The sequence below is a fragment of the Montipora foliosa genome, chromosome 3, assembly GCF_036669935.1.
Source record: "Montipora foliosa isolate CH-2021 chromosome 3, ASM3666993v2, whole genome shotgun sequence".
Classification (NCBI taxonomy): Eukaryota; Metazoa; Cnidaria; class Anthozoa; order Scleractinia; family Acroporidae; genus Montipora; species Montipora foliosa.
Window position 1 is genome coordinate 49,514,509 of NC_090871.1, and position 27,500 is coordinate 49,542,008.

Sequence of the window (27,500 nt, forward strand, 5' to 3'; positions counted from 1 at the left end):
AGTATTCCTTGCTTTTTGGTATTATAACTTCACTTGCTAACCCATCTCCATGTTCCTTTTACCTGTGATCACCTATGATCTTGTAAATTTTGAATTACCTTGACCTTGACCTTCAGTCTCCGTTAGAGTTTTACATGTGCTTGTACAGTACATACAAAAATGTTCTTTCCCATTACTTTTGGTGAAGTACTTCACGTAACTTAAAAATGGACATTAATGGCGAAGTTGAGACTCATAAAGAGATGCTGAATTAATAATAGGCAATTTGAAGAACTGTAGACTTAGTATAAATAGACCTATGTGCAACTTCTCAATGGTGAATTTACAGTACAGAAGACTGCTAAAGTGTTTTCTTCCATCGCCATTGACCAAGCACATGATCAGAATAATGCTATGGTGAAGGGTGACGGGGAAGCTGTTTGGCTGACACTCTACGACGCTGGATGATTTCTGGTCCAGATGTTGCAGGGTTAATAGCAGAATTTGAAGCTTCCTCAGATACAGACGAGGGAATGAAACCTGGGTCTACAAAACATCACGAAGAGGAAAAAAGCACCCAGATATCTTTCGCTAAGGATGTGAAGTCCTTAATCTCGGTCATTGATGTCATGGGAAACCCGTTGACTGATGAAAGTGGAGATCTTTTCGTTCTTGACACAAAAGATCTAGCCGATGCTTCTGTAGTTAAAAGGGTAGAAGAGGTCGAAACACTTCGACGGGGAACAGTTCGAAACATTTGTCAAGGAGAGATTAAGTGAAAAAAAAGCAAAGAACATGCATGATTCTACTAAGAAGAATAAGCTTCCATTGTTCAGAAGTCCTCGCCAGAAAGAACCATCCAAAGACAAGCAGCAAATCTCATCTTTAAAGAGCGACTGTGCACTTTTCTCACGGCTGTTTTTCTCGGGTCAAACTAGAGAAAAAGACTTGGACGTTTTTTTTTTGAACATGAAAACCAAGGTTGTCCACCATCACAAAGTGGACAGCTTCGTCTTCCAGGAGAGAAATCCGACCTGACAGACTGCATTCAATCACTGTCGCAGCCTCGATCCAGTGCCCCGACACCAATAAATGCAGCTCTAATTGATGGTGCAGCAGCTATTAACATGCTGAAACCAGCAAATACAGTAAAAACATTTCAAGAGTGCAGACATCATATGGGACAGGAACCCATGACCAGGAGCCCTCAACTCCCATACTGGGCCAATGTCACGGCATTTTTACAGACCGATCTATTTTTAGACTACCTTTGCCGAAAAAAACAAAGGCAGTTCCGGTTCGGTGACCCTGTGACGTCAGGTTAGTTTCTTGTAATTGGTCATCGGGCTCCTGCAGGAGTCTCATTTGCGGGAAGTTCAATCTAAAAATATATCGGTCTGTGAAAACGCCGTGACACGAACGCAATGGAGTTGTAGGCTCCGGGTCATCGGTTCCTGTATGGGACGAGTATGTATCAAACAGTTAAAAAATAACGACCAGAGGAAAGGGGATGTGGTATTCATGGGCGTGTTCAGTCTTTGACAACTGTGCCAAAAAACTGGAAGGAATTCCTGCGTGTAGATGCAAACAAGAAGGAAGTATAGGGTTTTTAGTAGAGCAGCTTCCCCTGTAGATTTCAGCGATGGCAAGCACGTCATTACTATTAAAGGAAAACAGGTTCTTTGTAGTCCACTGCGGTTTGACACTTCTAGCCTTACTCCATGTAACCACGAGGAAGCAGACACAAGAATTATGGTTCATGCAGCAGATGCATCGAAAGCAGGACACAAGAACATCCTCATCCGTACTGTTGACAATGATGTCGTTATCATCTGCATATTGGCATAACCCAGAAGCTTAACATCAATGAGTTGTGGATTGCCTTTGGCACTGGTACCAGTTTGAGATTTATAGCTGTTCATGCCATTGCATCTCTTGTTGGTCGTCAAAAGCCAAGGTCGCCTCCCGTATTTCACGCCTTTACTGGTTGTGATACTGTTTCTTGTTTCTCTGGGAAAGGGAAGAAGACTGCATGGATCACGTGGATGGCCTGTGAAGAAGCAACCTCTGCTTTCCTGGAATTGTCCAACAACCCAGATGATGTGAGTGAAGAATGCTTGAGAAAGCTAGAACGATTCGTTGTTCTTCTGTATGACCGCACTAGTGCCAGAATGACGAGGCAAGCAAGCAGCTGTTTGCACAGAAGAGAAAGTCTATTGAATCTATACCCCCAACTCAAGCTGCTCTTATCCAGCATACTAGAAGAGCAACATACCAGGGTGGACATTGCTGGGGTCAAGCAATTGTTCCAGTGATGAACTTGCCATGTCCAAGTCAATGGAGATGGATGAAAGCTGATGCTGGCTGTAAGCCCCTCTGGACAACATTACCAGCCGGATCATCATCTTGTGATGCACTTATTAAATGTCGCTGCAAGAAAGGTTGCAGGTATAACTGCTCATGCATCAGAGTGGCTCTTAGGTGCACTGCACTTTGCGGCTGTGGTGAAGACTGTGTAATAGATTGATTACGCTACTCAAGGTAGACAGAATAACTGATTAACCAAAACTTGATATAATGCTCCCAAAAGTCGTGCCACAGCTTCATTGTACTGAAAAATTCAAGATGGCCGCTATTGTTGCAGCCTGCAGTTACTATCACAAGTCATTCATACACCCCTCCCATCAATCCCTATGCCAAATGTACCACGCACCTTTTAAAAATTTATTTGGCAACAATGTTGCTGAGGTGTGGGGTATTTAATATAGTAACGAGAGAAGACGCTGGTTAACTGCAGATGGCCCCCTCTTTTCGAGGTCACGTGATCTGCTTTTAAATACTGAGACTTTCTTACAAAAACTCGTATTTTCTCTGAAAGTGTTTTAACTGCTCACTAAAGAAAACACTTCCTAACTAGTTTCTTTGTCTTATAATCATTGACAGGTGTTACATGTGAAGCAAACCTAGTCAGGAGAACAGCAGTTTAGTTGTGAAGGCCAAGATCATAACGAAAATTGCCTTGTCGTGCGTAAAAAATAAAAGCTTATAGTTTCCTGTGTTGAATTGTTAGGTGATGATATCATGACGACAAATATAACTAATACCAATGTAATTTGGAACATTTTGAATTAATATAGTAGGCCAGAATGGCTATCTTGTAAGTCTAGCCTCGCTTTCATGCATAATGGCTCCTTAAATGGCCTAGACCTAATTTCTGTCAATGGCTCCATATCAAAATCTCTTTAGGTTGCCATAAACAGCCTCTGAGCAAAATCTGATGCTTTCTTCACAAAGTGCAGCATTTTTCACATATCCGCCAGACTATTCATAATATGATTATTTTATTATGTAGGTGTTGGATTCACTGTTTTAATTCTACAGAAATACTTCTGGACAATCTTTTATCTTAATGTATGTAAAGTAAATAACTTTAAGTAATTAGTGATCAATGATAAAAATAGGCTCTCCAACCTACTGGTCACCCTCGCAAGCGGGCATGGAATATGAGGATGAAATTATTCTATAGCTCTGAGATCACTTTCTAATTACAAATAAAAAGAAGACCAAAAACACTAAACCGTGCGAAGAAACATTTACCAGTTTAATTCTTGTAAACGTTTCCTCGCAATGTTTTGTCTGTCTTCAGGATCACTCTCAATACCATTATTGTAATTTTTTAACCTTATCTCATCGATTATTATAAAGTTTCTTTAACCTCTTAAATACAAACATAGAACATGATAAGGAATAAAGTTAAATATTTTATATTAAGTTAAAAATGTCTCGATGATTAGTGAATATCTGCCGATAAGAAGATGAGGACAAAGCCCCGCGCTATGAGAGACATAAAGGTAGAAAAAAGTCTCAATGATTACACCGATCCACAAATTGATGGTAACCCAACCAAGCGGGCATGGAACGTGAAAGAAGAGGAACATTCTATGAGAGACATTAATTAAGGAAAAAGAGAGTAAAACAGAAGATCTTGGAACACATGAACAAGTTTAACTTGAATGTTTTCCAAGGTCGCTCTCTTAACTCTCAACTGTAACAAGACATAAAGAAGAAGAGAGAAGTAAAAAGTAACAACATCAACGGAAAATTCGAGAAAGTTTAACTTTCCAGTTTTCCTTTGGTGTCGTTATCCAACTTCCGCCCTTTACCTCTCCTCGAATAGAAGTCAAACAAAAACACATAATTCAAGAGGAACACAGCAGTTTTATACTACGTCTACATCTTGGGTTACTTGTTCCGACTTCTGGATTCTCCTCTACACTGAACATTTTTATTTAATGTAATTAAATACAAAAGCGAGAAGAGAAGACAGATCAAGTTTTCTTAATCTTAATCTAAGATCTTAATCTTTCTTCTCTTGTTTCATTTGTCTTTTAACCAAAGCTCTTCATAACGAGGATAAAAATTATTAATATAACCCCCGCCTCTGCATCCCCCATCTTCCCCGACCTCGAGTCTCGGCCCCAGTCTTCACGGTCAAAAACTCATTATCATATTATGACCCTTATTACCATATTCTCCACAACCTCATTAGCAAAAAAAGTGTACGCTAAGTCTGAATATACTACTGGTCCTAGGGCACAACAGGGCTGATAAATTTTGCTTTTAACACAAGACCTTCCTCAGTATGTGGGCTGTTCCTAATAAAGTTATTTTTTGTAGCTCATTGATGTTGATTGCCCCAGGGATTTTTTCCGTGTGCTTTTGTAGTCCTTTCTTGATGAGCCCAAGAGCACCTATAACAACTGGTATTGTTTCTGTTTTCATTCCCCACATTCTGGTTGTTTCAATCTCTAGGTCTTTATATTTGGAGAGTTTTTCAGTCCTTTTTAGGGAGGTGTTTCTGTCTGATGGTACTGCCATATCTATGACTTTGCAGGTTTTGTTTATTATTATTATTATTATTATTAGCATTATTATTAGCATTATTATTAGCATTATTATTATTATTATTATTATTATTATTATTATTATTATTATTATTATTATTATTATTATTATTATTATTATTATTACAGTTACTGTAACTTTGTGTATGCATAAATTGTACATTTAAAATCCAACCTACAGTACATTATATTTGAAAGTTCCCAAACACCCACTCTTTTTGGACAACAAGAAGGGTCTTAGGGCAAGTGTAATCCTTCTTTCTAGAATATTTTTGCTAATTAGTATGGCTGTTGCACATGGAAGTTCCAAGTTCGGCATTAATTGCCTCCTTTAATTTCAAGGCAAGCAGAATTTGGGACAAAAGCTGATAATACCCTACAGTAATTCCTTTTGTAACAACACTTTTGTTTAAATTCCTTGATCCCTCTTTCATCGATATAACAATCCTCTCAGAATACATGGAACGTTAATCCCAGAAATGAGGGAATAACATACATTTAGAGAACGACATTATAAATCCTGCACTGATAGTCGCAACTTCGTTCCATCAGCCCATGTTTCCCTTGCTACCACTTGCTTTCCCTAGACTTCTAGTTGAACGTTTAATGGACTTGTAAAAGGACAACAAGTGAATCATAAAATAGTTACTGTACCTTTACATTCAAATGAATCAGGCAAAGACTGCACCAGCTCATAACCCTTACGACAGAGACACTCTGAACCCTCAGTGATGTTCCATTTTCCACTACTGAGACAAACACCGACAGACTTATTTTGGCTGACAGAGTTCACATCACTACAGCTTCCTACTCTCTCCACTGAATCAGCATCATCTGCTGGAGCAACAGTTCTTGGAAACATCACAAAATCTCTGACTTGCTCAGGGCAGTATTTATAGCTAGCAGTAAAGTTTCGGAGTGAGATGCAAGCTCCCTCATCTTTAAATGCCAGATAAAGGCCTTTTGACTTGGCAACCACTTTGCCATGGTATACAAATGTTTTCCCTAGGCCAGGTTCTGGAAGGGTTCCTTCTGGCACAATGTTTTCTACAAGCTCATAGTTCATTTCAGTAGGATCAGGATTAGGCAACTTGCCATCAGCGTGATGCACATATAAACCAAGATGTGTTTTGCAGTGGACGCTTGCATCAGACGGGCAATTTCTCAAAAAGTAACCCATTTTAATGTCCAGCAGCTTTGCACCCCTGAGTGGAATAAAGGGAGTCCTAAGCCAGTTCCTAGGTTTTGCTTTAGTGTAAACATCACAAGCAGAGTAAATCATGCTCATACTTGATGGTGGATTCCACTGCAAATAAAAAGAAATGATAACAATTAAGAATTAAACTATGGGGTATAAAATTATTAATAATACATGTACTTGACAAACAGTACGACTAAAAGTTGTACATGTGGTCTGTTTGAATATTGTTAGGTTGATTACTGTACTCCACAGCTTGCAATAGTAGAATTGAACCATCAGTACTTAAGCTGTACTATAATCATGTCTCCTGTAATCTTAACTGGCTAGTAGCTCACCATCGGTTGGGTGACATGCATAGTACATAATATTACAATCAAGATTTTACAATGACTGCCTTAAAGACTGTGTGAATAATTATTAAGAGAGTGCAAACTGTAGTGTGGAGTTGACTGCATGACTGCTTCAACAATACAACAAACGGTGGATTCCACTAAAATTAAGTCAAGAAGTGATAACAAGAATAAACTATACAATTTCAATGATACATGTACTTGAAAAAAAGTACGACTAACAGTATTGCTCATGTGGTTTGTTGGCATTGGTTGAATGTTGTTGAAGTTGATTAATTCACAGCTTTTGATAGGACCAAATTATCATATGAGTAAGCTGTAACTATAATCATGTCTCCTGTAATTTAACTGGCTAGTACATGTAGCTGATCACCATCAGTTGGGTGATGATTTGTGTAGATAGCGTGCAAAAATTAGCTTATATTATAAGCTGCAAAATGGTCAGTGTTCGCAGAAAACACCAACAACAAACAAAACAGGGCCCTACCTTAATAAATTAGTGTAAAAAGAATAGTGAAAAAAAGATGAACACTGTCACCCGTACACTACAGCTGCTTTCTTGATTTGGTAAGGGTAATAACTCAGGGAAGTATTAAGCCCAAGAAATGTCGAGTCATTTATTTGCTGTTTATAGTATATACAATGTATTTATAGTTTATAGTATATTGTTGTTTATAGTTGAACAAACAGTTCTTGAATATTAAAAGGTAAAAATACACCTGTAAGCGATTTGAAGCAAAGAGTGATTCCCTTCTGTAACTTCAAGATGATTAAGCTTCAGATGTTTGCCTATCCAAATGACTACACTGTAGCAGTAATCATCCAAAATTTAATGTATTGGAATGGATTGCCAACAAAATGGCATTCTAGATTATGACAAAACAATACGTTAAGTATTTGGTCAAAAGCGCAATATTTACACATTGAGGGGTTTGGTCTGTTTGGGTCTCACAAGAGATGAGTTTCTGACATACTCATGCTGCAATCCGGTGAAACCTAAAGCCTTTTTTTATATCTTAAAGGCTGATACTATTCTTTTGGCAAGTGGACATTCTTATGAAGATTGACGAATATCACAAGAAAGCCCATACATACGTCAAGCCTTCCAGGTATTAAAGCCAATGCAACCAGTATCACGTGACCATAATGTTATAGCGTGGTCAAGCTTATTGCTCATCGAGGCGGCCATACTCCAGCTAGTTTACATTGTACATCCTTGATGTTGGACATCTATGTTATGGGCAATGGACACCTGTCAAAACAAGGTATCTGCTGACCAGTATCAGGTGACCATATCGCAACCTCGTTCCCAGGGTCTCTCTTCTCTACCTCCTCAACGACAAAGGAGGCAGAGAAGAGAGTCCCTGAGAACGAGGTTGACCATATCGCGGGCTCAAGTTTAGTTGCGATGACGGTAAGTTTTTAGTGATGTTGGATGCTACATGTATTCCGTCCATAATGAAGAAGCATGCTCATCTTCCAAGTAAAATTACAACATCAGATCAAGCAAAAAACTACTCCGAAGGTATGTTCTATGCACAAGAAGATTGTTTGTTTTGCTCCTCCTGTAATATAGTTGTCGACTACATTGGAACATTCATTCAGTGGCCACCTATTAAGCCTCCACCCTCTATTAAGCGGCCAGTAATCAAAGTCCAAAAATAATCGTAGAATAGAGCGGTTTTCAATTGAGTGTCGACAGTAATTAGATAATTACTTTGGTTTATGATTACTTCACTCAGTGATTGGTTCAAAGTTCTCGCGCCATTTTTTCAACCAATCAGAAGTAAAACCAAAACCAATCGTGGCTCACGCGTGCACATTTTCCCGCGCTTTGTGTCGGCTACGTGTAATTACTTCGAGTTTTGATTGGTTTGCCGGATTGTCTCAGTCCTTTTTGATTGGCTAAAGTAATTACTTTGGTTTTGGTTTTACGACACTCAATTGAAACTCGCTCTAAGATTGTAAATCAAACCTCTATTAAGCACCCGCGGCCACCTTTTGGCAGTCTCGACGAAAGTTCTCCTATTGTTTTCACCTCTATTAAGCAGCCACCAAGAGTTTAAAACACTTTGTTTGGCTTTGTTTTGAAAATGTGTTGAAGTAAACAACAGTCCAAGATAGGTGACGACTGATAAAAACATTCAAAAACACCTTTACCGGTATTATGTTTTGATGTACAATTCCACTGTCACTAGGCTACGGTGCTACAGGTTTTAGTGCAACATACAAGCTCAGGATGGAATGCGTCAGTCTAATCAAATGAATTCTCCAATAATAAGCTACATGTAGATAATTTGTTCCTGCATGGTCTTCTCTAATTATTTGAGTTCAAATCCTTCCGTTTTAAGCTTTGATTCCAACCATTGAATTGACACATCGTCTCCCGTGGAGTAGTATTCACATAGAACTTCCAAGCCAATAATAGCAGTCACCTCTGTTTATGCGTTTTCTCTTAATAACTGCCATGATTTGTTGCTCTTTTGAGAAATAATTACTAGGCCATATTGCCATCAGTTCCTCTATTAAGGACGGTGCCTACTAATTCAAAGGTATTTTTGTGCGGTTTACTGACAATGCGGGAAAAGCAGATCTTAACAAGTGTTATTGAAATCCAAAAAGAAAATTGGGGGTAACCATGCATTATTCGAAGATAATTAATGGCGCTCTTTTCCAAATTCAAGCTTAATTATCTCTGAAAAATGCGTGGTTACCCCCAATGTCCTTTTTGTATACCAAAAACACTTGCTATTTTGCTATTTTCTGCTTTCTCCGCATGGTTTTGAACCGCGCAAAAATATTCCTGTATTAATAAGCACTGCGGATAGGAAATCCAAGTATCTTGAGATGAGCAAAACGTATGCGCAATAACAATATAGGCACCGTCCTTAAGCGGCCAACCGCCATTGAGCGGCCACTAGCCGTTACCCAGAGGGTGGCCGCTTAATAGTGGTTTCACGGTACATCGTATTTGCGAACGTCAGTGCAGTCTGTCTATTGTCTCTCTGTGTGCAAAATGTGTTTTTAGCAATGCAGAAGATAGTTTTCAACCCTAGAACCAATAACAATGACATCATTCATTGTTATTAATATGCAAACCAGAACCTAACTGGCTGTTGAAACAATGACTTCTTTTGTTCCGCAGTTGGCAAATTTGAATGTAAAAAGAAATATGACGTCAATGTTTGTAAACAAAAAATACTGCTAAGAAATCACATAATTTGTCGGACAATGAGCCTGCGATGCCGCATAATTTAGAATTTTTTAATCGAGCTTTACCAGATGCCCTCTGAGAATAAATAACCCAGAAGCTCTGCTTTTAGGCTTGGCTAAATCTATATGATTATGATTATTACTGTGATGATTATGATTATGATTATGATTATGATTATGATTATGATTATGATTATGATTATGATTAATATATAGATTTAGCCAAGCCTAAAAGCGGAGCTCCCGGGTTATTTATTTTTACTGCCTGTAGGATTAGTGAAAGCGTAAAATAAAAGGTAAAAGGTTTCAAACTGTCCGCGTTTTGATGCTTCCCCTTGTTGCTTTAAGGTTACTTCCCACCTTCGCGGGTGCCCTTCGCCAAAAACATTGTACGCGCGCCAGTTTAAATAAAACCCCAACAAAGTACATATCATTAGAAAGCTTAATAAATGTACTTGACGAAAAATATACAATTTTAGCGAAGTTTTCTTTCAGGATGTGCCACAGGCCGGTAAGGCGTGAAACGACCGAGGGTTCTTCTATTGAATTTATCGGCTATCGGATTCCAAAGTACGAGCAAAATGGCTGTACAGTCTCATTCACAAGGCATCAATCAACAAAAGTGTGTCGGGATTTTTCGATATTCTGATTGGTTGTCTAGATATCCACGTCTAAAGTTGAAGTAGCTAAAAATGTGCAAGACGTGTTGCGTAAGTAGACGCCACGCGAAAAATATGTTAACCATCAAAATTTCCCGACACACTTTTGTTTGTCATCATCTCTGGAATGTTCTGGCGAAATTTTACGACAATCCGCCAAATCTGCATACCCTATAGATTCGGTCAAAGTGGATGTATTCCTCTCAAAATCATATGCGAGATTTTCGCTTGCAAAGGTTCGTAAGCAACTCGCGCCACGCCTGGGCCCGGTTGTTCGAAAGCCGATTAACTTAATCCAGAATTAGCGTAAACTTTTGTTTCAAGTTTTAACTTTTTGGTGAAAGCTTCTTTTGCTTATTTTTGTTTTTCAAGATTGGCTTCTTCCAATGTACAGTTTTGCCAAATATCAGCGTTGAACAGCACTTGGGAGCAGAGAAATAAACTCCTTGGTTAATTTTTAATCTGGGATTAGCGTTAATCGGCTTTTGAACAACCGGGCCCTGGAGATTATCTCGCCTGATCAAACCGCAAACCAATGGAACGACAGGACCTCCTACCGTCTGTGACAATAGATGAAGATTTCCCGGGAAAAACATCGCATTGCAACACGTTTTTCATATCGCTCAGTCGAGTGGAATTCAGGACGTAGACACAATTACAAAGGGCAAAGACACTAAAGGCAAAGGCAAAACCCGTGCCAAAAAGGTCAAAGACGGAAAACGTGCCGCTGAAAAACAAGAGGCGACTAGTAACGAATCGACGGACAGCTCAAGTGCTCCAGTGTTTAGGGCCATTGGTATCGCATTTTTCTTTTTCTTCATCGCTTCCACCAGATTCCGACGAAGAATCTTGTCCACAAACTGCACTGGCGTTGACTTTGATTTTTAAGGTACTTGCTCCAAGGATTTTCGCCGGCTCCGGGTCTTCAGGAGATGCCGAGATTGTCGAAGGTGTTTGGCCAAACCAAGAGCCTTTGTCGCTTTCGGCGAGGTTCTTTTTCTTTCTTTGGCAAAATGGAGATATTTCTTTCTTCTTTGGGCCGGTTTTTTTTTCTTTTCTTTACCCAAGGACTTTTTTTCTGCTTTTGATTTTTCCATACGAGTTATTAGAGCTTCCACGTGGGAATTTTGTCAAGTACGTGCGTGATGTAAATAAAAATATGCAAATAACATGAATACGAGCGTGAGCTTTTGCCGCGAAAATTTCCCCAAGGGGTCTCGCCCGTTGACAAGATTATGACACCTTCGTAGTTTATTAACTTTGTTTGAAAATACGTTTTTTCTAAATAACTCGGCCGCTTTTTGAGATTTTTAACAATTTCCTTTTGTAAACGCTAGATAAAATGACTGACTTAACTTTTGTCAAATAAAAAAAAGGGGCATTGTTACTGTAAGGAATGATGCTATTTATGTCGACTTTGACCTCCTCGGGTCAATAGATGCATTCAGCCAGAAAAATGAGCCAATCTTAGATAAGGGCGGAGTAAGGATAGGTCTAGTTAAGGGATTGCAATCTTCGTGACTGGCGCTCTTAGCTGTTCCTTCACAGACTAAACTTGGATTATCAAGATTTTTCAGGCAAGTTGTATGCTGCTTAAGTTCTTTTTTAGAGGGCTTTATTCTCCCTAAACGTTTGGCATGGCTCCACCTCGGGTATTGATTCTTGGCCACTCCTTTATCCGCCGTTTAAAGGACTTTATTGCCTCTCATCCCGACCTTAACGCCAATTTTCTCATTGCCGAAGCCTGCGAAATCAAATGGCATGGTGTTGGCGGTAGAACTATTGCAAAGGCACGTGCCTTTGATTTACCGATGGTTGAGTCTTTTCTGCCCCAGATTGTCATTTTACAGCTGGGATCGAACGATCTCGTACACGCTGACCCGTTGTCGATAGCTTCTGCTATTGAGGATTTAGTCACTTTGCTTCATGACCGCTTTCAGGTCAAACGTGTTTGCGTTTGCCAAACTGTTTATCGAGAATCGAGCCCTACGTATAATAAACGCGTTCGCGATTTAGTCAAGTACTTGAAGGTCCTGCTAGAGCCACTCCCGTACTCCTTCTATTGGAGGCACAGGGGTTTTTGGAATACCAAGGTTAGCCTTTATTCCAGCGATGGCGTTCATTTAAACTCGCGCGGCCTTTATCGACTTTTTAGGAGCCTCAGAGGGGCCGTTTTAAGATGCCTACATTCCCTACACAATGAGAGCATTTAAGCAATCGCAATCTCTCATCATTGAAAAGATTTGCTATTTATTTGCTATTTGTTCGCCAGTTCCTTGCGGTTTATGTTCACCAAGCCGATGAATATCTAATTTTGATGAATCAGCCTTCAGTTGGAATTACACGTTGCTGACTTTTTGGCTGCAGCATTCCACGCTGTTCACAACTTCTTATATCATGTGCGGATATCCGCCTGATGGCACAGTGTGCCCGATGTTATTTGTTATACCGGCTTTGGTTGTTTTTTATTGTGAGCTAATTACAAAAGCCATACGGGTGTACAATCCTTTCGACCACCGAGTAGGTTAGGTGTGTCCAATGCACTCGGCTTCTGTTTTTTCTCACATCGCTATGGAACTCGGCTTTTTGTTACGTTTTTGCGCTAGCACACACGCTCTCGCTGTTGTCAACTTTTATTCAGGCTATTTTACAATACGCCCTTCTGAGGAATTTCCTGCTCCGATTCATTTTTCCGATAGCCCAGCTTATCAGTTTAACCAGATGCGGGCCATCTGTTGATTCTTAATTGACTTCTAATCATTGTGGGTAACACTTGCAGTCACGCTACCCTTTTAATTAGCTTAGTTTATCTTTCCGGTAGCCTTTTTCATCATCAGCTATGCCTCCCAAGAAACGCACGTTGGGTACAAATTCTCGTCGCTCAAAGCGGTTACGTCCTTCTGAGCTCCCTGAAGTGGCTCCTACAACGCCCTCCGTGGCTTCATCTGCAACTCCTCAAGCCAATAACGACTCTGGGCTTATGCAAGTGAATGTCGAGGCTCTGGCAACTACAATTTCTGTGGCCGTCACTGAAGCCGTGAATGCTGCCCTAGCGAATCGCCGTCCCAGCACCAATGACGAGTTAACCCCAGTTCCTTCCACGTCAATTGTGCACCCAAATGATCAGGCGGTGGACGACGAGGTAACGGCGCTCACGGGAGTCTCAGGTACGCTTGAATCTTGCACCTTGTCTGGGACCGAAGATGGGCCCCGTCAATTATTTACCAGCATCGCCATTTCCCTGGGATCACGCGTGAGTGCTAAGATCAAAGCCAAGATTTGGCAAAACGAATATGTAGACTTTGGGGCGCTGTTAGGCGTTGGGCCCCCGACTGAAAAGTTCGCACTATCACTCTCGCCGGGGAATACAATTTCCTCACAGAACCGTCTCCATCTAGAGCCCGTGCAGTCCTCTAAAAAGGTGCAGACCATTACCCAGTGGATAACTGCCTTCAATACTTTTGTAGCAATTTATGTAGAAAGGGTGCCCCAGGATGCTCCAAAATTAATGAAGTATTGTGAAGTAGTGCGCGATATTGCCTTTAAGTCGGGTGAGTGGCTTTTCTACGACGAGCAATTTCGTTTTCTGAGGCAGTCCTCCCCTGAACAGCACCCATGGGATCAAATTCACTGGGAACTATGGCTCAGGGCGATGGTGAATTCCCGCGGGAAAATACCCGCTAACCAAAGCCATGACAATCGACTCCGTTCTCGTTCACGCACCTTTCCTAAGGGTACTTGTTTGACATTTCATGCCGGGAAAACCTGTAGTGGCTGCAATTACGAGCATATCTGCTACAAATGCGGGGCAAAACACCCCGCAAGTCACTGTTCCGCGTCCGGGAACCACACTCGCCACGGTCCCCCTAAATCAGGAATATCCGGCGTCCTCAATTCTGCTCAGCACACCCGTCACGCCCATAAAGGTGGATCGGCTTGAATTTTTGCTCCAGGATTATGTGTCTAATTTGGCTAGATATTTGGTCCATGGCTTTCGTTATGGTTTTCGCATACAATTTATTGGCAATCGCGCCCCGTTCGAGTCTCCTAATATGAAAAGCGCCCTACAAAACCCGGATTTGGTCCTGTCTAAATTGCAAAAGGAAATTGATGCTGGCAGGATTGTTGGACCTTTAACCAACGCTCCCTTTCCTGATTTTCGCACGTCGCCCATTGGCATAGTTCCCAAAAAGACACCAAACGAGGTTCGCTTAATTCAACACTTTTCCTATCCCTCGGGTTTTTCGGTCAATGATAACATTCCCGACGACTGTTCTACTGTTCATTACGCCACCATAAATCAGGCAGTGAAAATTGTTCAGCGCTTGGGGGTTGGCTGCTTCATGGCAAAAACCGACATCAAATTGGCCTTTCCTATCATCCCTATACATCCTCAAGACTATTCCTTGCTTGGGATAAAATGGGCGGACAAATATTATTTCGATCGCTGTCTCCCGATGGGTTGTTCATCTTCGTGCGCCATTTTTGAAACCTTTAGCACTGCTTTGGAGTGGCTATCGTTGCATAAATTAAGAGCATCAGCCGTCTTACACATTCTAGATGATTTTTTATTCGTGGCCCCTTCTGCAGAGAAATGCGAAGCCGATTTGGCGAATTTTCTCCGCCTGTGCGATTATCTCGGAGTGCCGATTGCTCATGAAAAGACAGTTCAGCCGAGGACGACACTTGAATTCGCGGGTATTACTCTTGACTCTGTTTCTCAAGAGGCTAGATTACCACCTGATAAGCTTCAAAAATGTCGCACGTTGCTTCATCAATTTCACAAACGTCGAACAGTTACCCTTCGGGAGCTTCAGTCCCTTATCGGTCTTTTAAATTTTGCGTGTTCTGTCGTAGTTCCAGGCCGCGCTTTCCTTCGTCGCCTTATTGACCTTACCAAAGGTATCAAAAAGGCATATCATCATATCCGTTTAAATAAGGACGCTAGGCATGACATCAAGCTGTGGCTTACTTTTTTAGACAATTTTAATGGTAGGGCCTTTTTCTTATCCGATCGCTGGGAAACATCAGCCACGCTGCAACTATTCACCGATGCAGCGGGCTCAAAAGGTTATGGCGCGGTTTTTGGTTCTCATTGGTTTTATGGCGCTTGGCCTGGATCGTCGCGTTCTCTTAATATCTCTTGTTTCGAACTCTTCCCCATTACCCTTTCCGTGCATGTGTGGGGGTATCTTATTGCAAATCAGCGTGTTGTCTTTTTTACCGACAACGCCGCCTTAGTTGATGTTATTAACAAGCAATCTTCCAAGCATAAACTTATCATGGAACTCTTGCGCCCTTTGATTCTTTGTTGCCTAAGGCACAATATTTTGTTTAAAGCACGTCATGTGCCTGGTCTTCAAAACAGTCGTGCCGATTTTATCTCACGTTTTCAGATAGACTCGTTCAAGGCAATCACACCGGATGCAGACCCATTTCCCACTCCGGTCCCGACGAACCTTCTACCGGAGAGTTGGTCGCTAATTTGAGGGATCTTCTCAGTTCGGCATTAAAACCGGGCTCTCGCAAACTTTATCAACGGGCTTGGGCTGTTTTCCAAGATCTCGCTCACCGTTTTTATAAAACCTCAAGCCCCCAGCTTCCTTTGAGTTCAAACATGCTGGCTCTGTTTATCTCTTATCTATCGGCCCGCCAATTGGCGCCGTCAACGATAGCATCGTACATCTCCGCACTCAGTTACGTACACAAGCTTAAAAGTTTTTCCGACCCCACGAAATCTTTTCTTATTCAAAAGCTGTTGACCGCGGTGAGCCGCCGTCGCAAGAGTGATATTCGTCTGCCAATCACCCGCCCGGTCTTGCACGAACTTGTAAGGTCTCTTCGATTCACCAACTCTTCGGCTTTTCAACGAACTCTCTAAAGAGCTATGTTCCTTTTAGCCTTTTATGGGTTTTTCCGCATCGGCGAACTAGCAGCCAATAGTGCTAAGTCAGTTTCCACCGTTCTTCAATTTAGCGCTTTCCGATTTTTAATTTCCGACGGCAAAGCTCATTTCCTCAAGCTGGTAATTTCCGAATACAAACAGAACGTCAACAACCGCCCTTTTGAGATATTAATATCACGAGAAGACTGCCACGAGCAGTTTTGTCCCGTGCAGGCCATTTTAGATTATCTCGTACTGAGGGGAAATCGCACCGGTCCGCTTTTCTGTCATTTAAATTTGGCACCGATTACGGCCGATCAATTCAATACTGAGTTGCAACGTTGCTTGTCATTCTGTGGCCTTGATACCCGTCGGTACAAAGGTCACAGTTTTCGAATCGGAACTGCATCGCATGCGGCTGAAAAAGGATTCTCTGATTCACAAATTCGCACTCTTGGCCGCTGGAAGTCCGATGCCTTTAAGGTTTACATCCGCCCAGAGCGTTTGCTTGCAAATTAAGTTCGTAGTTAGTAGCTGTATTGTTTAATCTGTCATTTCTACGCCTTACGTAGTTCACGCATGGGCTGCTACGTGCCCTGTAACATTACCCCGGGGCTTAATATAGTTATCACATCCTTCTTAACAGTCAATCATCGTTAACTTTTCATTGGCGCCTTGGTAGTTCAGGCATGGGCTGCTACCAGCGAGTCAGTACATTTGATTGTTCTCTTCCGCAGTGACTTTTCAGTGGTACATCTGTTTTCTCTGCCATTATCATTTTTCCCTCCTGGTTGGCAATGTTATGGTTCAGTCATGGGCTGCTATATACGTGCCATTTAATTGTAATTTCTCTTTTCGCCTACAATATATATATTTTTTTAATTTTAGAGTGCGAGTTCGCTTATACACTCTCGCTTGCGGCTGTAGTTCAGACATGGGCTGCTCCGGCAGTGAGCACATTAGCTATTCGCGTTGACAAGTATCGTCGTGCTCTTTGCGTGGTCTTGGTGGGGCTGCCACATTTCTGTGGCCTTGGCGTTTTTTCTCGCCCCACCTTTGCTGAACATGGCTTTAATTTACTGCGGTTTTTATTGATTTCGTTGATGATATAATAAATAGCCACGTTGGTGGCCGAATAACGCCAACATGTTTGTAGTTGTCTTTTTTGAGGTTTCCATGTCTCAGCAAACTTAGTGCGACCACTTGCAAAGTGCACGGCTTGCTCTAATTAGCAATATTTTATATCAAGGCCGGGGAAAAGTGTCGACATAAAAACGATTTTTTCGGCCTCTGAAGGTGGGAAGTAACCTTAATAATTAAATCATTTTCTTTGCTTTCTTCTATAGAAAAATTCATTGTGTAACTAGTGAATTCCATGGTAAATTTTACGATAAAAACTGATATCGCATGAATGAGTACGATATCCGTTTTTCGAGGGAAATTTACTTTGGAATTCACCAGTTTGGCAATTAATTTTTCTTGAATCGCATGAGTGTTTAAAGAAAACAAGTACACCCTCAACGAGCGAATGGAAAAAGAAAAAAGCCATTCCAGAGTCAACTGTCAATAGCCAGCGAATAGGAAGCCGTAAAAAAAACTTTGTCAGTTCAAGGTCAAAGAAGGGTTTTACTAGTGTACTTTATTCCACTTATCTCTGAAAACGAAATCATCCACATTTTGATGTATTTCATTGACACACGCCAGGTTGGCTTGGAACATTAGAATCGGCAAAATACGGCAAGGCAACCAAGAAAGGATGAACCTCAAACAAGATCCGCTCCAACACTTAAATAACATTTAGGTGCTTTAAACAAACTTCTGAAAACACAAGCTAGTGCGATTTCCCGCTAATTTTACGAGAACTTATTGCGATTACGTGTTTATAACAGAAGGGGAAAATTTCCTTGTAACTGTCGAGGCACAACGAAAACCAGTTGGGCAAACGGATTAAAAAAGCACTTGTTTGCTGGCATTTTAGAGCAAAACAAACAAACAAATCAACTTTTTCTTTATGTCCAAAAGAGTACAGATAATTGTTATTTAATTCTAGTTGACAATAAAAATTCGATTGTCATTCCTGAACAAAGGAAGAACGGATTAAACCACCTATTAAAAATACGCATGCACTTTAAATGACATGGATGTCCAATATCAAAGATGTATACTGTAAACTAGCATGATATTGGTCACATTGGCATACATGGGGGGGTGGACGTACGTACGGACGCACGGTCGATGACGTCATGGCTATAACACCAAGATTTCTCGCATCGATGGGTTACCATAATTATTTTCTTAACAATGGTGCTCCACGCCGTTCCACTATTATCATTATTATTATTATTATTATCATTATCATTATCATTATTATTATTATTATTATTATTATTATTATTATTATTATTATTATTATTATTATTATTATTATTGAAGAATGGCTAACTTTTGTAAGCAAAATTAACCTACCCCAGCACCTTCTGAAATTTTAGATTCTGAAATATGCCACAACCAAAAGCCTTGAGCTGGAGGCTCACTAACGAGGATTTCTGGAAAAGACAAATAAAATCAAAATTCTCAATCATCAACTATTTAACTGTAAAAATTCAAAGTAAATAGGCTCCCTTTTTGGCTGTGTCCAGGAACTCAGTACTGTGAGCCAATAGGCCATTTTTGAAATATCAATATTCAGCTTGATAGTGAGGTAAAGAGGACAAAAACAATAGAAACTAGACTCTTCATAAAGCGTACATTGGGTTGCCTGTGGTACATGTTTACACAGAAAAGGGAGGCACTGAATAGACCTTATTCACGATAGCCGCCATGTTGGATTTTCTATTATCATGCAAATTAGCGACACACTTCTGAGGGGGCAAACAATACAAGTTTGAGACGTTATAACGAACATCTTAGCTACACAGATGATTTGTTTCACGTTCATTGAATGTTTATCACCTAAGCAGTAAAATACAATCATTACGCAAGTTACTTCGACGTTTTTTTTTAGTGAAAAATGAGCAGATGACGAAGAAGAAAGTCAAAATGTCAAAGGCAATCAAAAGATATAAAATTATTGTAAAAGGTACTTTTTGCAATATTATTTCAATATTTCGACAAGCCGATTTTCAGCAATTTGCTTTTTTTCCAATGTTTGCTCCCCAGCATAACACATGGCTAATTTGCATGACAATTTGAAAACCAACATGGCGGCCATCGTGAATAGGGCCTATTGGGTGGTATTGAACTGCAGCATTCCAGTTACTTTTTTCAAGTGGGGGGTCATTAAGACTTTTTGAGGGGTCGCCCGCATGTCGCGCCAGCAGATCAGAGTCCCTTTGGCTCACATGTTCACACGTTTAATTATTTTGTAATGTACTGTTCCATTTTGAGGTCTTTTAGTTTTTTGAGCTTTGGTAATAAATTCTGTTTAAAGATAACAAAACACGGTCTTCAGTAAAATTTACTCGCTTCTTCTTTAAATAAATAGTCTGCAAAAAACTAACTGCTAATTGCTCTAACGGACGTTTTCCAGCATGTCTTGTAGTTGCACTAAGCAAACGTTTATTGCACACACTAAGAAAGGACTGAAGGTGTTGTTTCCGCTTCATAATTCCTCTTCTTGTTAGTCTAATCTGATGCCATCAGAAAAAGACAAGCCAAAAGACAGATGAAGACAAAAAATAACATAGTTTTTATACATGTATATAACTCTGAATCGAATTCTCATCGAAAGATTAATGAAAATCAATCTTAAAAACACGAAAATTTCTGCAGTCTCTGACTTTTAGGAATAAACGGAAAGGTCATGATGTTTTGTCAAAAGGAACAAATTGATCATGCGCTTAAGGCAACCATAAAGTTACACGTGATCACCTTATGTCAACTGAATGAACTATGGGAAACAGAGGCAGCCCAAGCTCGGTGTACTATTTATAGACTTTGTATGGGAAAATATACTTTGAACTTATAAATGCTAAAATAAGCTGTAAATGTAGAAATAAACTTCACTTACCTCTACGTACAGTTGTCCTCGTCTTTTCTGTGAAATCGGAGGGCAAACTGTGTCCGTTTTAGACGGGTTTGTGGCTTACGAATTTTTGCGATGTCGTTAGTTGCTATGAGGGGAAATGAAAACTAACAACATCGCAAAATTCCACAAACCTGTCTAAAACGGAGACAGTTTACCCTCCGATTACACAGAAAAGACAAGGACAACTGTAAGTAGAGGTAAGTGAAGTTTATTTCTACATTTACAGCTTACTTTTTAGCATTTATAAGCTCAAAATATATTTTCCCATACAAAGTCTATAAATCGTACACCGAGCTTGGGCAGCCTGTGCGGGAAAGACTGTTAATCGTTGGTCGTTTTCAGAGTAAAATAACGTACTTTTTAGCCAAAAAACGTCTGTTGCAAACAGTTTGCGTTGGCTCGATCGCAAACATCACTTTTTGCGTTTGAGTTTGCGATTCTGTTTTCCATATGCGTGATTGCTTTGCTTAACTTGATCTTGTGACATCGTCAGAAAAGTGCCCAACAATAAAAGTAGAATTCGTTTTTGCGTCGTGGTCATCTTCTCCTTATGTTGGAATTGTTGCGAAGAAGAAGGCAGAGAGGAAGTGTCGAGAGACGTCACCGATTCTGGGTCCGATACATTTTCGAGGAGAAGCAAAGGGCTGCAGCATAGCCAGTATCAAATTATACTGTAGGAACTGGCTCTTTGTGATCAAGAACTTTACTGAAGGTATATTTGGCGGGGTATTCCCTTAAGATATTCATTAAATTCACAATGTTTTGAGGAGTATCCTCCTTGTCACAATCGTACTCGGACGCCATTTTCATTACTTATACTTGGCACTAATTCGTCAAAACAAATCACATGCACAAAAATATCGTCGATGGATCGCAAACAATAAGAAACAGTTTGCGATTGTGTTTTCATATCGTTGTTTCCTCGGTTTTGCATTGCTACTCGTCGCCAACAAAACGTAACGATAGATAATTTTCTATGTCTTGCATCTTGTTTGCGATCATAGGCGATTATCGGCGATTGATCGGGGATGAACGTAAAAGGTGTTTTCATTTACTCAAACTGTTTGTGATCAAGCTCTCGGAAGGTGCTTGCGATTGTTTGCGAAGGAGTTATGCACATATGGAAACAGCAGCTGAGAAGTTCCGCATGATTTCATACGTGATTAATCGTTCGTAACGTAGGGTGGGGTGTAATCCGCATTGGTTTTCTCTTCAGTTTTTTTTTTTTTCAACTTATCATTTCTTAAGGAAGTGAATCCATAGAATCCGCTCAAAGTTTCTGTTGTTAGTTTCTATTCTCTTCTTTTGCCTTATCCATAAGAAATAATTTTCATTTTTGTTTTCGTCCAGAACTCCACTGCTTCACAATATTTACAAGCCCCAATGGCTAGTGGAAGCTCAAAATCTACTCGCCAAAACTGAAATTTCACTAGGCTGTGGCTAGTTGGCTACCGTTAGTCTCGACCCCTGACACCGGAAAGACGTTAACCTCATTTTGACACGAAAATGCTTTACTATTGCCATAAAAACTATCCAGTTACGCTTGCATATTATAAAACATGATGAATTCATAAAGGCCACCTTTTCCAGCAAAAATTTTTTTGAAACAAACACCATATTGCTATTAGAGGCAAAAACCCCTTCCTATTTCAATCGTGTCAAAAATTGCAACAAAATAAATTTCAGGATCAAACCGTTTCCATGAAGAACCTATTCCTTGAATAATGAAGCACAAAATAGAAGACAAGCTTTCTTTCAAATAATTCTTGGCTGTCACATTTCCAATTATGTTTTTACCTGAAGACTGCAGAGTTGAGTAGAAATAAAATTATACAAAAGCCAGACAACAGAGATCACAGATCCTCTTAAGGTGTTCGATTCTTTCTTTGTCTTTGTTGAACTCATAAGTTACCAGAGAATTTTCCATTTGGTTTCAGTGTTCTACATAACAGCACACTTGGTAAAATATTAGAAATACAGCTCACTTTGATTTCAGCTCGACGGGCGATAGATTGTTGTCGAAGTCCATTACTAGTCGCTTTTAAGATTCCAGATATTTACTTTTCACCGCCTCTCTTGTTTATCCAATTGACTTGCCATTATTGAGCTCCATAAGGGTATATTTTGTTTAAAGATCCACTAAAACGCCATTCACGTTACAAGACTTTCGACGCCATTGCAGGTTAAGTTAAATATTCTACTGTGTCCACCAAAGAAATCTACGCATTTCCACTACCCTCTCGATGCTAACAAAATACGCGCAGAAGGCTCAGTCTATATGAACAAAGACACCACTTAGCAGGGGAGTGACAGGCAAGACTCTTACCGACACGGCAAAAAAAAAGGGGAAAAAAAAGGATAAAATAATGAAAAAAGCAAGAAATGAAATGCAGATTCCAACTGGGTTCGGCAACCCAGTAACAAGTTGCAAATTAGCGTATCATCCACTTTCCTTTGTCTTTATCCGCTAAAGCTCTCTGACTAGGTACCGGATTTTTCGATTAGATTGCAGGCTCAACTCAGGTTAACTCACCTAAACCTAAACGAGGCTTCATTTTTTGCGCCGCTTTCTGTGGCTCGGCGTGGCTACAGAGCCATACTACATCAATTATAGTTCTTACAAAGTCAGTGCTTTTCATGTTTAGGTGGAAAACAGTTTGGAAGATGTTTTCTTTCTGTATTTTTTGCTGGTTTCAATCCAGATTGACCTATCATGATATCTGTAGTCTACACTGGTGGCTACGCAGTTATTCAAGTCAAGCATCGGAGGGATATAAACTTTTTGCCTAGAGCTGCTTTTTTCTCTGTATTGCAATTTTTGGCATATCTCTAGAAGCTCTGATTAGGACCTGGCCTGGTGCATTTCAATCCTCGCTGTTCCAGTGTGTTGTTCCTTTGGCGGTCCGCCGTCGCACGGTTCTCCTGTTGTTGTGTTTCTTGATCGTGGGCATTCATGCTTCCGGAATTTCTATTCCACTATCCCTGTTGATGTTGTTAGGGTGAAGTCTTAAAGCAGGTTCTGTCCGGTGTTGTTAGCATGTTCAGAAATGGCAGAGGTCTGGGCACGGGCAAGGACAGGGATAGTGGAATAGAAATTCTGAAAGCATGGATGCCCACGATCAAGAAACACAACAACAGGTGAACCATATGAACAGCGAGGATCGAAATGCACCAATCACAGCTACTGGAAAACTAACCCATCACAGCAGACACAGCAGCGTATTCCTGCTTAAAAGGTGACGGGTAACCAGTCGACCCCATTGCCTGATGAACTCTAGTAGTGTATGCCGTCGAAACGTCGCGATCTGCATAACAAGTGACCACATCGTGAGACAAACAAGAATACATTATTATTATTGTACTTCATCACGGTGAATAACAGCAACTTTTTACGACATGTTCGTGATATTGTCTCTTGCATTTTCCTATCGGACAATGTTTTGTAAAAGCTACACATATTCAAAACATATTAAGAAAATACGCAGCTGAGGCAAAGTCATCATTCATTAACTTCACACTTTTATCGGACATGGATAACAGAAACTGACAAAAAGATTTTCGTGCGCATAAGGTTTCTTTGCATGGTAGAGAGACTTTTCAGGAAAACGGTTTGGAACACATTTTCCCCCATATTTTTTTAACTCAGTTCGGATTGTTTTGTTTGGTTTTCTGTACAAACAAATGTATTTGATTGCTTTTCGTAATGGGTAATTAAAAACAAAAAAGTTGTTTTATGCCATAAATTTGCTAAGGCCAGTAAGAATATATAACCCGGGAGCTCTGCTTTCAGGCTAGGCTAAACAAATACAAATTTAGATGTTTTCAATTAAACCATATTATAAACGAAAAACTGTATAACCGTATCTTCTTTTTCTTTGGGGTTGAAATACTTAACAATTTCCATGAGCGCGCGTTGGATATGAGATGACAGATCATCTCATATTCAACAAGCGCGTGTGGAATAATTGTTTTATTAAAAAGACCCCAAGATATAGAAAACTGGACTACAATAAAAATAACAAGGCCCAAAAAATCACGTGTTTGCTTGCCGTGTTTGTAGATCATGGTATAATGGCTCATAACCCATGATGGCTTAGCCAATTATAACTCTCGAATTGCATTATCCAATGATCCAGTTTTTAATATAATTATTTACATTATCTTTGAAGTTCCCATTGTCATATTATAACATTCAAACATGCTATATGTTACAGCAGCACTCACTACTCAATGAGAACTCCTAGTTTTAAATGCCATCGTAGAAACGTGCAAAGGCCATCTCGAAGTTTACTGGCTTTGATTGGAATCAATGTTGTTACCAACAGTTTTAAACTAGTGTCAATAACAAGTCTATCAATGGGTTATTACAGAAAATATCCACACTCCCCCCCCCCCCCCGATGGATGGGAATGTCTTTACCCCCCCCCCCAACCCCAACTCACGTGGATTTTAGAAAATATTAGACTCCCCACTCCTCCCCCCTCTAGATTTCCAAGGCAAAAAAGCCCCCCTCACACCTGGATATAAAAAAAATCCATAGGGGATATTAAACTTTAATTAATGTGTGATTAAGCCATTGACTCCTAGGGGTTCCCCATTGACGAATAAAATCGTCTGGCGTTAGACAGCGTAAAATACTAAGTATGGCCGGTTTAGGGGTGAATGGGTTAATTTATTCAACGTATATATACCGGGTACTTACATGTGAAGTAAATAATTACTCGGCTAAAGTAATAAAAGAGCATAAGAAATAAATGTACACTCGTATAAGCTCCACTCTTATCTTCTTTTCGGACAGACGAAACTCTGCATAATTTGTCGAATGGTGATTGAAATGTAAAGAGTTAAAATCAGAGAAACTAAACATGGTATCTCCCAAATTTGGAACTTCAGATCTTCAATAACTTGAATTTAATATTTTTCCTCCAAGAGCCTTTACCTAGGGCTATTCTGCTGTAGAACTCAAAGCATTCATGTTGCAAACAGATTTTCCTTGTCATTGCTCTGTCATGAATAGAAAGACTCCCGACTTATGCCAGGAAGTCAAAGTAGCTGATATGAAATCATTTTCCATCTCAAAGTATGAATTTCTAAAATCCAAGAAACAAATTAAATCATGCGTAATTTAATGTCAGCTTCTCCAAACTAAAGCACAAAGTTACGTTCAGCCGCACATTTGAGTCTGGGTACTACATGAAAACAAATCATGTCAGGCATTACACATTTCAAAACGAGTTTCATTATGACTGCTCTTTTAAGGTTTGTCGTCTGGTTTCTCCATGTTTTCTGCGATTATGAAAGAACTTGTTGAGATAACTTGAAGTATGTAAGGTACTAAATATGTAAACAGAAAGATTTCTGCTTTTTCCAGAATCGGATGGAGCTTGAGTATTACAGGTCTGAAAGTTCGAGGAAATGACCCCCGAAGAAAATTTTTCTCGGTTAAACCCCCCTCCTGCTTGGATTTCCACAGACTTTGACCCCCCTCCCGCGAGAATTTCCAGAAGACTTCCCATGCATCGTGGGGGACTAGATTTTTTCTGGAATAAATCCCATTGCAATTAACATTATCATTGGGTCATGGAATGTGACCTTTGGACTTCAGACTGTGGAACTGAACTGGCTATGAAACACAGGCAATATTATATAGATTTAGCCAAGCCAAAAAGCAGAGCTCCCTGCAGGTTATTTACATACTGCCTGTAGGGCTAGTGAAAATAAAAGCTTTCGAATTATCCGCGTTTTGATGTTTCTGGTTGCTGCTTTAATAATTAAGTCATTAATTTTTCTTTACTTTCTTCTATAGAAAAATTCATTGCCTAACTAGTGAATCCCACAGTAAATTTTGCGCTAAAAATCGATATTGCATGAATTACAAAGCGATGCGTACGACATTGGTTTTCCGAGTGAAATTTACTTTGGAATTCACCAGTTTGGCAATGAATTTTTCTTGAACCGCGTGAGTTTTAAAAGAAAACAAGCACACCTTCAGCGAGTGAAAGGAAAGGTAAAAAAGCCATTTCAGAGTCAACTGTCAATAGCCAGCCAAATTGGAATCACGCTAAAATTAGAAGCCAGAAAAAAAAAACTTTGTCAGTTCAAGGTCAAAGAAGAGTTTTACTGATGTACTTTATTCTACATTATCACTCAAAACGAGATCATTCACATTTTGATGTATTTCATTGAAACATGCCAGCTTGGATTGGAACAAGAACTGGCAAAATACAGCAATGCAACCAAGAATGGACAAACTTCGAACAAGATCCGCTCCAACACTAAAAAATAACGTTTAGGTGCTTTAAACCAACTTTTAAAAACACAAGCTAGTGAGATTTCCCCCTAACTTTACGAGAACTCATTGCGATTACGTGTTTAAGGGCAAAATTATCTTGTAACTGTCGAGGCACAACGAAAACCAGTTGGAATAAAAAGCACTTTTTCGCTCCCATTTTAGAGCGAAACAAACAAGCAAATCAACTTTTTCTTTATGTCCAAAAGAGAACAGATAATTATTATTGTTAGTTAATTCCAGTTGATAATAAAAATTCGATTTTCATTCCTGAACAAAGGAAGAACCGATTAAACCACCATTTAAAAATACGCATCCACTTAAGATAACGCATACGTCAAAATAACAAACGGTTTTAAATTAGTGCCCAAGGAGAGAATTTATGGAGTACCTTCTTCCACTAAGTATGAACTATTACTGGTATTGCTTTGTCATTGTCGTTCTTTTTCACTCTCCTTTCGTTTTTGTTCTAGACTTAGATCCTCCAGGAATGATGTAACCTTGTCAGAGCTTCTAAAGATGTGCCAAAAATTGCTTGATTTGAATACAATGTAAATGCGTAGCCACCAGTGTGGACCACAGATATCATGATATGTCAAACTGGATTGAAACCAGCGAAAATGCAGAAAGAAAACATGTCTTCCAAACCGTTTTCCACCTGAACACGAAAAGCGTTGACTGTGTAAGAACTTTAGTTGATGTAGTATGGCCGTGTAGCCGTGTCAAGCAACAGAAAGCGCGCGAAAAATGAAGCCTCGTTTATGTTTAGGTGAGTTAACCTGGATTGAGCCTGCAATCCAATCAAAAACCAATATCTGGTCAGTGGTCAACTTGAAAAAAACAGCTGACCTCGGTGAGCTCGAAGCTTGAGCCCACGATATGGCATGTGATATTGGTCAGCGGATACCTTGTTTTGGCCGGTGTCAATTGATGAAATCATGGATGTCCAATATCAAAGATGCATGCTGTAAACTAGCATGAAACTGGTCACATT

At 39.9% G+C, this 27,500-nt stretch overlaps 1 protein-coding gene across 1 annotated transcript in view; it reads right to left on the minus strand.

Moving 5' to 3' along the window:
* LOC137996044 (ephrin type-A receptor 4-like) overlaps nucleotides 1–27,500 on the minus strand; it is a 55,910-nt gene that overhangs the window by 25,479 nt on the left and 2,931 nt on the right. Inside the window, exons 2-3 of the mRNA XM_068841483.1 lie at nucleotides 18,657–18,736; nucleotides 5,538–6,189 (exon numbers count right to left, since the gene is read on the minus strand). Of these exons, the coding sequence (XP_068697584.1) occupies nucleotides 5,538–6,189; nucleotides 18,657–18,736 (732 nt within the window). The remainder of the gene's footprint in view (nucleotides 1–5,537; nucleotides 6,190–18,656; nucleotides 18,737–27,500) is intronic.